This window comes from Heptranchias perlo, chromosome 43 (genome assembly GCF_035084215.1).
Source record: "Heptranchias perlo isolate sHepPer1 chromosome 43, sHepPer1.hap1, whole genome shotgun sequence".
NCBI lineage: Eukaryota > Metazoa > Chordata > Chondrichthyes > Hexanchiformes > Hexanchidae > Heptranchias > Heptranchias perlo.
The window spans coordinates 9,440,629-9,452,921 of NC_090367.1; the positions used below are offsets into that span (position 1 = coordinate 9,440,629).

Sequence of the window (12,293 nt, forward strand, 5' to 3'; positions counted from 1 at the left end):
CGGCCGCCGATGGGGGAGCGATTAAAATCGGGGATGCGCAAGAGGTCAGAATTGGAGGGGCGCAGAGATCTCGGAGGGTTGTAGGGGCTGGAGGAGGTTGCAGAGATCGGGAGGAGGGGGGAGCGAGGGCCACGGAGGGATTTGAAAACAGGAATTTTAAAATCGAGGTGTTCCCGGACCGGGAGCCAATGTCGGTCAGCGAGGACAGGGGATGATGGGTGAACGGGACTCGGTGCGAGTTAGGATACGGGGGGGGGGGCAGCAGAGTTTTGGATGAGCTCAGGTTTATGGAGGGTGGAAGATGGGAGACTCGGCCAGGAGAACATTGGAACAGCCAAGTCTGGAGGTAACAGAGGCATGGATGAGGGTTATGCTGAGGGCATCTTAAAACCCTGGCATTGCCCACATTCTGGGTTGCCCAGAATGGAAAAACATTCAGCTCTCCATTCATGACATCAGTCACTGCCATGATACAGGAATTCATCAGAAACAGTACACCCTAAATAAATTCCTTTGGTCTACAGACGCCTGAATTATCTTTGGATCCCCGAGGGAACGGAGAGCAGAGAAGGATCTCATTTCCAATCAGGGAGACCTACAGTGACATCCCGCTCTGCTGAAACTCCATCATGACAGCCCAATCTGCGAAGGCCTGCCCTGGCCAGCGATCTCTCCCCTTCTGCTTTTGACACCACGCACATCATGGTAATAACTTGTGACGGAAAGTCTCTGCGACGGTGACTTCAGTGGGCTTTATTTTAACAATCCAAATTTTGAAAAATATGAAGCTGTCAAGCCGAGTTTTCATGGCAACAGAACGAGCCAATGGGTCTCCATTCTGCCAGGCCTGCAGAATCCAAACTAATTATAGCATTGCTGATGCACGAGGTTTGGACTCTTGTCTTGTTATTTACTAAATTAAAATGCGGCGGCAGCAGGATTTTCTACTGCGTCGAGATGAGACATTTTAAACAGCAGGCAAGGGTTTGGGGAGCTATTTGAGCAGCACAGGCACCCTCACTCTTCCCGCTAAAATAGACCAGTGAGGACGGGACCAAATTTCGGGCCCGTAGGCCTTTTCGGGCCCCTCAAGCCCTGGGCAATCCATCTGACGTACGACGACAATTCAGCTCATTGTAGGACTTACGTTTCTTGTTCACTCGTTTGCCCTCCTTGAATTTTTATAAGAACATAAGAAATAGGAGCAGGAGCAGGCCAATCGGCCCCTCGAGCCTGCTCCGCCATTCAATAAGATCATGGCTGATCTGATCCGAACCTCAAATCTAAATTCATGTCCAATTTCCTGCCCGCTCCCCATAACCTATGTGCCTAGGAGTTGATCAATAAACCCTGAATCAGAACCCCAAGGTCATGGAATCATACAGCACAGAAGGAGGCCATTCGGCCTATCGAGCCTGTGCCGGCTCTTTGAAAGAGCTGTCCAATTAGTCCCACTCTCCCCTCCCTGCTCTTTCCCCGTAGCCCTGCAAATTTTCCCTTTTCAAGTATTTCTCCAATTCCCTTTTGAAAGTTATTATTGAATCTGCTTCCACCGCCCTTTCAGGCAGCGCATTCCAGATCGTCACAGCTCGCTGCGTAAAAAAAATTCTCCTCATCTCCCCGCTCTGGCTCTTTTGCCAATTATCTTAAATCTGTGTCCTCTGGTTACCGACCCTCCTGCCACTGGAAACAGTCTCTCCTTATTTACTCTGTCAAAACCCCTCATGATTTTGAACACCTCGATTAAATCTCCCCTTAACCTTCTCTGCTCTAAGGAGAACAATCCCAGCTTTTTGGCAACCAAAGGTATTAAGGGATATGGGCCAAAGGCAGGTAAATGGAGTTAGATCACAGATCAGCCATGATCTTATCAAATGGCGGAGCAGGCACGAGGGGCTGAATGGCCTACTCCTGTTCCTATGTTCCTATGTTCATTCTAGTAAATCTCCTCTACACCCTGTGCCTGTAACTTTTTATTTTGTTCTCTTGTTTTACGTTTAAAAAGGATATAGAAGGTGCAAAAAAGATTTACTAGGACGTTATCAGAACTGAGAGCTTCTAACTATCAGGAAAGATTGAACAGGCTGGGGCTCTTTTCTCTAGAAAAGAGAAGGCTGAGGGGTGACCTGATAGAGGTCTTTAAGATTATGAAAGGGTTCGATAGGGTAGACGTAGTGAAGATGTTTCCTCTTGTGGGAGAGACCAGAACTAGGGGCCATAAATATAAGATAGTCACTGATAAATCCAATAGGGAATTCAGGAGAAACTTCTTTACCCAGAGAGTGGTGAGAATGTGGAACTCGCTCCCACAAGGAGTAGTTGAGACGAATAGAATAGATACATTTAAGGGGAAGCTGGATAAACACATGAGGGAGAAAGGAATAGAAGGATAGGCTGATAGGGTGAGATGAAGTAGGGAGGGAGGAGACTCGTGTGGAGCATAAACACCAGCACGGACCTGTTGGGCCGAATGGCCTGTTTCTGTGCTGTAAATTCGATGTCATTCCTTCTTTTATTTAATTTTTACTACGCTGTGTCGGGCTCTGTACAATTGACTGTAGTTTTGGAAAGAATGCGGCCACGAGGATGCAGACACACAAAAGGGGGCCACAAATTGAAAGGGTGGAGGAAGAAAATTATATGTAGAATAAAAGAGTACAGTGGAATAAGAGAGAGGAGAGACAAGGAGAAACACTGGAGTTTTTAAAAAATAAGCTGAGCTCGCAAGGGCAGAGGTAGAAGCAAGTGCCACTGCCATGATGGTGCAGCAGGAGCAGGCGGGCCCAGTTTGGACGGACTGAGGTGACACACTCCATCCTGTGTGTTATCCTGTGTGTAACACGCTCTGACCTGTGTGTTATCCTGTGTGTAACCCACTCCATCCTGTGTGTTATCCTGTGTGTAACACGCTCTGACCTGAGTGTTATCCTGTGTGTAACCCACTCCATCCTGTGTGTTATCCTGTGTGTAACACGCTCTGACCTGAGTGTTATCCTGTGTGTAACCCACTCCATCCTGTGTGTTATCCTGTGTGTAACATGCTCTGACCTGTGTGTTATCCTGTGTGTAACCCACTCCATCCTGTGTGTTATCCTGTGTGTAACACGCTCTGACCTGAGTGTTATCCTGTGTGTAACCCACTCCATCCTGTGTGTTATCCTGTGTGTAACATGCTCTGACCTGTGTGTTATCCTGTGTGTAACCCACTCCATCCTGTGTGTTATCCTGTGTGTAACACGCTCTGACCTGTGTGTTATCCTGTGTGTAACACGCTCTGACCTGTGTGTAACACACTCCATCCTGTGTGTTATCCTGTGTGTAACACACTCCATCCTGTGTGTTATCCTGTGTGTAACACACTGCAGCCTGTGTGTTATCCTGTGTGTAATGCACTCCAGCCTGTGTGTAACCCGCTCTAACTTGTGTGTTATCCTGTGTGTAACACATTCCAGCCTGTGTATAACTCACTCCAGCCTGTGTGTAACGCACTCCAGCCTGTGTGTTATCCTGTGTGTAACACACTCCATCCTGTGTGTTATCCTGTGTGTAATGCACTCCAGTCTGTGTGTTATCCTGTGTGTAACCCGCTCTGACCTGTGCGTTATCCTGTGTGTAACACACTGCAGCCTGTGTGTTATCCTGTATGTAACACACTCCATCCTGTGTGTTATCCTGTAACACACTCCATCCTGTGTGTTATCCTGTGTGTAACACACTCTAACCTGTGTGTTATCCTGTGTGTAATGCACTCCAGCCTGTGTTTTATCCTGTGTGTAACACATTCCAGCCTGTGTATAACGCACTCCAACCTGTGTGTAACGCACTCTAGCCTGTGTGTTATCCTGTGTGTAACACACTCCAGCCTGTGCATTATCCTGTGTGTAACATACTCTAACCTGTGCGTTATCCTGTGTGTAACCACTCCAGCCTGTGCGTTATCCTGTGTGTAACATACTCTAACCTGTGCGTTATCCTGTGTGTAACCACTCCAGCCTGTGCGTTATCCTGTGTGTAACATACTCTAACCTGTGTGTTATCCTGTGTGTAACACACTCCAGCCTGTGCGTTATCCTGTGTGTAACACACTCTAACCTGTGCGTTATCCTGTATGTAACCACTCCAGCCTGTGCGTTATCCTGTGTGTAACATGCTCTGACCTGTGCGTTATCCTGTGTGTAACACACTCTAACCTGTGCGTTATCCTGTGTGTAACCACTCCAGCCTGTGCGTTATCCTGTGTGTAACACACTCTAACCTGTGTGTTATCCTGTGTGTAACACATTCCAGCCTGTGTATAACGCACTCCAACCTGTGTGTAACGCACTCCTGCCTGTGTGTTATCCTGTGTGTAACACACTCCAGCCTGTGTGTTATCCTGTGTGTAACACACTCTGACCTGTGTGTTATCCTGTGTGTAACACGCTCTGACCTGTGTGTTATCCTGTGTGTAACACGCACCAGCCCGTGTGTTATCCTGTGTGTAACACACTCCAGCCCGTGCGTTATCCTGTGTGTAACACACTCTGAACTGTGCGTTATCCCGTGTATAACACACTCCAGCCCGTGCGTTATCCTGTGTTATTTTAGGATAAAAGCAGGATGTGATTTACTTGTGTCGGGCTTATTTTCCACACAGTACTGCAAAACCAAAAAACATTTGGTGAGCGAAAATAAAAATGACAAGAATGGGATAGAGGAGGGAGGAATTCAGTACATTAATAATTCAAACCACAGGCCGGCCGCTAACAGTTGAGATACCCATTTAAACTATATATATTACCAGCTTCTCCGGTCTGGATCCCCTGAAGGCATCAGTCGGCTACGTTTTATTTGAGATGAATATTCAGAGTTTACTTTTCCCTCTGTCTACCCGGGGTCTTGATTCAATCGATTTTCGCCTCGGCAGCTCACTCACTGGGGTACACGAGGCAGCGAGCAGTATCAGAAAATACCACGCCGCACGTCCCCGGGTTAAACTGTCAGAGCAGCGCTAAGGGGCGCAGGGTCAACAGGGGAGAGGTCGGTTTATAGGGCCCATGGCCCGTCCACCAACTTCTCGGGACGGGCGATCAATGCCAGCCTTGCCAGCGACGCCCACATCCCGAGAATGAATTTTTAAAAAAGGGAAGATTTACTTCATCCGGCAGTGATTGAAAAGAACAAACTTGCATTTCTACAACTCCTCAGGACGTCCCAAAGCGTTTTACAGCCAATGAAGTACTTCTGAAGTGTAGTCACTGTTGTAATGTAGGAAACGCGGCAGCCAATTTGCGCACAGCAAGATCCCACAAACAGCAACGTGATAATGACCGAATCATCTGTTTTTAATGATCATTGTTGAGGGATAAATATTGGCCCAGGACACTGGGGAGAACTCCCCCCTGCTCTTCTTCCAATAGTGGCCGTGGGATCTTTTACATCCACCTGAGAGGGGCAGACGGGGCCTCGGTTTAACGTCTCATCCGAAAGACGGCACCTCCGACAGTGCGGCGCTCCCTCAGTACTGGCACTGGGAGTGTCGGCCTGGATTATGGGGCGCGAGTCTCTGGAGTGGGGCTCGAACCCACGACCTTCTGACTCAGAGACGAGAGAGAGAGAGAGAGAGAGAGAGAGACCCACTGAACCACAGCTGACACTTAAACATTTGCAATGGAGTCCAGGTGGGGTACACACCCATCTGATGGATGACGTCTGAAGCCATCGATGCCCATTAGGGAATCTGCTTCATCTGCTTTTGGTGACATCTTTAATTTGCGAACGGATGGGTTTCGTCACCCAGTGACATCTGGGAGACACTGACGATTTCCATCGCTCCACCATTGGCGGCCGTGCCTTCAGCTCCCTGGGCCCTGAACTCTGGAATTCCCTCCCTAAACCTCTCCGCCTCTCTCTCCTCCTTTGAAACGCTCCTTAAAACCTACCTCTTTGACCAAGCTTTTGGTCACCTGTCCTAATATCTCCTCATGTGGCTCGGTGTCAAATTTTGTTTGATAATCGCTCCTGTGAACGGCCTTGGGACGTTTTACCACATTAAAGGCGCTATATGAATGCAGGTTTGTCGTTGTTGACACTTCTTACTCAATCAAATCTGTACTTCCAATATCTGTGGCTTTCTCTGCTCACTGAGCCCTGCACAGGGCAGTGGGAAGGCTGGCCAATTTCCTCTCCTTAACCTGGGTGCTCAGACCAATCGCCATGTGACTATCACTGGTCAGCTGAGCACTGCTAACTCTGAACTAACATGCGGCCTCCTTTGCCCTATACCACACTGAGCCATCCGGCCTTTTCTGTAACATTTCATCTCTTTAAACTGTGACTCTATCCATCTCTGGTGAAAAACCCTAACATCTCAAGTCCCCCTTCATAGAGATAAGGCTTCTTCGACAGCACCTCCCAAACCCGCGACCTCTACCACCTAGAAGGGCAAGGGCAGCAGGTACATGGGAACAAAACCACCTGCACGTTCCCCTCCAAGTCACACACCATCCCGACTTGGAAATGTATCGGCCGTTCCTTCATCGTCGCTGGGTCCAAATCCTGGAACTCCCTTCCTAACAGCACGGTGGGAGAACCTTCACCACACGGCCGAATTTCCATGTTGATAATCCCTACAACTCTCAATATCCCTTCTTGACAGATTTTCTTCTATTCGTTCATGGGATGTGGGCGTCGCTGGCAAGGCCGGCATTTATTGCCCGTCCCTAATCGCCCTGGAGTCCCTTCTTAAAGGTGTGGACTGACCCTCAGTTAACCCTTCATTCCGTTTGAGGTTAGAGGTCACAGAGGCCAAGAGTGTCGCCAGGTGAAGGGCTAAGGGTGGAGCCATCGAAGGTCGAAGGTTATCGAGGCCAACCATGTGCAGGAAGAAATGCCGACTAAGTCGCAGAGACCGTGAGTAGGCCGCAGGCCTGTGTTGTACGTTGCAGGGGATCCAGGGCATTGGTGGGGTCGGAGGGCGGAGCATGGAGCCCGAGGGTGCCCGTGACTTCACTCTGAATTAGGGTCGCCAACTCCGGTTGGGGGTACTCCTGGGAGGTTTCATCACACGCCGCAAACCGTCCCGCAGCCCCCCCACTACCACCTCGCACTCCCGCCATTGGTCCATCCTCCACGCCTCGCCTTCCCACGGCCAATCGGAAAGCCAACAGGCTCTCTGATACCCGATTGGACGATTCTTGACTTTGTTTCCCAGTCTCCAACCTTTTCCCCACCAATGAATGGAAACGTTCGAAGGGAATGAAGAGAAACGCACAATTTTCGATTAAGGCCCCACTGATTTTTCTCTCTGGGTTGCCCTGGAGATTAACCTTCAGTTCCTGGAGGCTCCAGGGCAAAGCTGGAGAGGCTGGCGACCCTGCATCTGAATGTTAACCGCCTCAGTCTCTGAGAATGAGGACCGTTAAAACAATACCGAGCCAGCGGAGGTCTGGTGTCTCGAGTGACAACTAATTTCTGTGAGCTTTGCGATTTATGAAACTCAGTTAATACGAATCAAATCACGGCAAGTGAATGCGGTCAATATTGTGTTCGACTCGACTGGAAAGGAGCTGAACTATTTTTCAATTAAAGAGGGACTCAGACCATGTATCGATATTATCTCACACACACACACACATAAACAATCAAACCCACATTTACATTTCCTAACCTTTCAACATAGTGCTGTTTAATTTACATAAATTAAACCTGGTAATGCTGGTGTAAATTAATAATTTAACAGCTTGTCTCCGCTGTTGACAATGCAAACGAAACTCCCAGCAGCTCCCTCTTCGCGATGCTTCCTTCTGTTTTTTTTCATGCTAAGCAGTGGCATTTCTTATTCAGACATCCCCGGCATAGGAAATTAAACCCCACCATCTCACTGGCACCTCCCCCGCCACCCAGTCGTAGGCAGGAGGGCCTACAGTTACCGTCTGAAATATTTATCTGGCACAGTATGTGATCTGCTGTCGTCTACAATCTCCCCTCATCTCACCTAATGAGTGGGTGGGATCGCAGTTAAATCGCCATATCTGGGTCTCCTCCATGTCTTTTAGACGGGGCAATGCTGCTCCTGTTTGAACCTTATAGACACCGTCGACTTCTGACCTTCGATGGCTCTACCCTTAGTCCTTCATCAATTGACTTTCTTGGCCTCTATAACCTTTGACCTTCAATGGCTCCACCCTTAGTCCTTCATCAATTGACTTTCTTGGCCTCTATAACCTTTGACCTTCGATGGCTCCACCCTTAGCCCTTCACCGAGCGACACTCTCGGCCTCTCTAACCTTTGACTTTTGATGGCTCCACCCTTAGCCCTTCATCTATTGACATTCTTGGCCTCTATAACCTTTGACCTTCGATGGCTCCACCCTTAGCCCGTCACCTATCGACCCTCTTGGCCTCTATAACCTTTGACCTTTGATGGCTCCACCCTTAGCCCGTCACCTATCGACCCTCTTGGCCTCTATAACCTTTGACCTTTGATGGCTCCACCTTAGCCCTTCACCTAGCGACACTCTCGGCCTCTATAACCTTTGAACTTCGATGGCTCCACCCTTAGCCCTTCACCTAGCGACACTCTCGGCCTCTATAACCTCTAACCTCAAACGGAATTCCTCAAATTGTCGAAACTGCCTCTGAAAAGCTCAGTTTCCTTTCTCGTGCCAAACATTTCTTCTCCTCTTATCGAGCGGCCACCGGGACGGTAGAAGGTGAACCAGGGGGACCTTGGTATCTTTTCTCATCCAGCGATTCCCATGTTCCTTTCACCCTCTGTCGAGCCCAAATCCATATCCTGCTCCCGTGCCTGGGCAAGGTCTAACCCCTCTCTCAGGAAGAAGCTCATGGTCCGTAGCTGAACCCTCTCTCAACCTCCCTCTCTTTCTCCCATCCCGACCCTTCTCAGCACTGGGGAAAGGAGATCCCAGGATATTTCCCCTCGTCCTCCACCCTCCCCACTCCACCCTCCCCCTCCCCCCGCCCAGCTCTGCTGGGTTATCAAAGGAACAGAGAAGGCAGGTCGGAACGGAACTCTTGTGAGTCGGCTAACGGTGGAGCTCCAGATTGGCACTGGCTCTCCACCTCTCCTGGACAGTGATGGCGTATACTTGAGACTTGATCAACAACTACCTGCATTTATATAGCGCCTTTAACGTAGTAAAACGTCCCAAGGTGCTTCGCCGGATCAGACAAAATTTGACACCGAGCCACATAAGGAGATATTAGGACAGGTGACCAAAAGCTTGGTCAAAGAGGTAGGTTTTAAGGAGCGTCTTAAAAGGAGGAGAGAGAGAGGCGGAGAGGTTTAGGGAGGGAATTCCAGAGCTTAGGGTCCAGGCAGCTGAAGGCACGGCCGCCAATGGTGGAGCGATGAAAATCGGGGATGGGCAAGAGCGCAGAGATCTCGGAGGGTTGTAGGGCCGGAGGAGTGTAATTATTTAGTGCACTATAGATACTGGACTGACACCGGAATATTAAATGGGCATTTTCTATAATTATTCCGTACAACATCTAGCACTTTGAACATGGCAAAATGCCTTAATGTACCTCATCAGTTCAGGGATAGCAGGAACTGTTGAGGGGCTGAAAGTATGGTCCAAACCACTTGAGATCTGTGCTCCCTCCATCCAGACCCCTCAAGATCTCCGCTCCCTCCATCCAAACCCCTCGAGATCTCTGCTCCCTCCATCCAGTCCCCTCGAGGTCTCCGCTCCCTCCATCCAATCCCCTCGAGATCTCCGCTCCCTCCATCCAAACCCCTTGAGATCTCCACTCCCTCCATCCAATCCCCTCGAGATCTCCGCTCCCTCCATCCAAACCCCTTGAGATCTCCACTCCCTCCATCCAAACCCCTCGAGATCTCCGCTCCCTCCATCCAGACCCCTCGAGATCTCCGCTCCCTCCATCCAGACCCCTCGAGATCTCCGCTCCCTCCGTCCAGACCACTCGAGATCTCCGCTCCCTCCATCCAGACCACTCGAGATCTCCGCTCCCTCCATCCAATCCCCTCGAGATCTCCGCTCCCTCCATCCAGACCACTCGAGATCTCCGCTCCCTCCATCCAGACCCCTCGAGATCTCCGCTCCCTCCATCCAGACCCCTGGAGACCTCCGCTCCCTCCGTCCAGGCCCCTCAGGGTCTCCGCTCCCCGTAACCAAACGCTGACTGTCAGTCTCAAAACAAGCCTTTCCCACAGGGAACCAGTTCCTGAAAGCAAGCAGCAACCTGCAGGAAGTCCTCGTCGGCGTGAGGTGTGCGGCCTTACCTCCCCAGTTCTCCAGGCTGAACAGGTTGCTGAAATTGTGAGCCACGAAGGGGGAGATGTGCTTCAGGTCGTGCGTGCGGACCCGGGTAGCCAGCAGTGACTGGTGGGCATCTCGGAATGTGGTGTCCATCAGGAGCAGGCCTTTGTGTTCCCGGACAGCCTTCGCAAAGCCTTCCGGGCCTTCCCTCAGCAGGATCTCGCGGAAACCTGCAGGGGGTTCACCTGCGAAAAACAGAAAGAGGGAAAGAAAATCATAGAACCGTGGCTGCGTGGAGTGACACCAGTATCCCCGGCCAGAAATGGAGATGACCGGGTAATTTGCCAGGTCAACCGCACTGCTGTAAGTGTCTGGGATTGATTTTAGGCACAGAATTTATCTTATGTAACCATCTTTCACTCACGGCATTTTGCCGGGGAAATAATCCTGCTTTTATCGGGAGAAGTTGCTGCAGTTTCGGTCGTGAGTTCTGTACGCTGCAGACTCTGTGGGCTGTTTGCTGTTTAAATAATAGACTTTGTTTGCTGCAAAATACATCTGTTTGCTGCACGTCCTGCCCCGCCTCCAACTCATTGGCTGACACAGTGGTGTCAATGGACGCTCCGTAGAATCTTACAGCACAGAAGGAGGCCATTCAACCCATCGCGCCTGTGCTGGCTCTTTGAAAGAGCTACCCAATTAGTCCCACTCCCCTGCCCTTTCCCCATAAACCTGCAAATTAGTCCTTGTCAAGTACATGTCCAATTGCCGAGTGAAGCACTTTCCCCGTCGCCCTGCAAATTTTTCCTTTTCAAATATTTCTCCAATTCCCTTTTGAAAGTTACGATTGAATCTGCTTCCACCGCCCTTTCAGGCAGCGCGTTCCAAGGACTCCCTGGAACCCAACTTTCCCCATCACAAACAACGGGCGACATGAACTCTCAGTGCAGTTTCTGTTGACAAAACTTGGTTCGATCCAGGCCCGCCGAAGAAGGGGAGAGCACGGTTCCATTACTGAGATCGTTGCCGGCCCCTTCTCCCTGACCGTGACTTGGATATGAATGTAAAAGGTATGATCAGTAAGTTCGCTGATGATACAAAGATTGGTAGGGTGGTAAATAGCGAGGAGGATAGCCTCAGTCTGCAGGACGATATAGATGGGTTGGTCAGATGGGCGGAACAGTGGCAAATGGAATTTAACCCGGAAAAGTGCGAGGTGATGCACTTTGGAGGGACTAACAAGGCAAGGGAATACACAATGAACGGGAGGACCCTAGGCAAGACAGAGGGTCAGAGGGATCTTGGTGTGCAAGTTCACAGATCCCTGAAGGCGGCAGAACAGGTAGATAAGGTGGTAAAGAAGGCATATGGGATACTTGCCTTTATTAGCTGAGGCATAGAATATAAGAGCAAGGAGGTTATGATGGAGCTGTATAAAACACTGGTTAGGCCACAGCTGGAGTACTGTGTGCAGTTCTGGTCGCCACACTACAGGAAGGATGTGATCGCTTTGGAGAGGGTGCAGAGGAGATTCACCAGGATGTTACCAGGGCTGGAGCGCTTCAGCTATGAAGAGAGACTGGGAAGATTGGGTTTGTTTTCCTTGGAGCAGAGGAGGCTGAGGGGGGACATAATTGAGGTGTACAAAATTATGAGGGGCACAGATAGGATGGATACTAAGGAGCTTTTTCCCTTCGTTGAGGGTTCTATAACAAGGGGACATAGATTCAAGGTAAAAGGCGGGAGGTTTAGAGGGGATTTGAGAAAGAACTTTTTCACCCAGAGGGTGGTTGGAGTCTGGAACTCACTGCCTGAAAGGGTTGTGGAGGCAGGAACCCTCACAACATTCAAGAAGCATTTGGATGAGCACTTGAAATGCCATAGCATACAAGGCTACGGACCAAATGCTGGAATATGGGATTAGAGTAGACAGGGCTGATGGCCGGCGCGGACACGATGGGCCGAAGGGCCTCTATCCGTGCTGTATGACTCTATGACTCTATGACTCCTGGGAATGACCCTGGTTGCGGCCTAGTGATCTCTCGCTGTTTGACGCGAGTTTCATCCTCA

General features: G+C 50.0%; 1 protein-coding gene across 3 annotated transcripts in view; it reads right to left on the reverse strand.

The window, feature by feature from the left end:
- LOC137306496 (pyruvate carboxylase, mitochondrial-like) overlaps nt 1-12,293 on the reverse strand; it is a 1,155,436-nt gene that overhangs the window by 162,705 nt on the left and 980,438 nt on the right. For all 3 annotated transcript variants that reach the window (XM_067975757.1, XM_067975758.1, XM_067975759.1), the window contains one exon: nt 10,247-10,468. In XM_067975757.1, the coding sequence (XP_067831858.1) occupies nt 10,247-10,468 (222 nt within the window). The remainder of the gene's footprint in view (nt 1-10,246; nt 10,469-12,293) is intronic.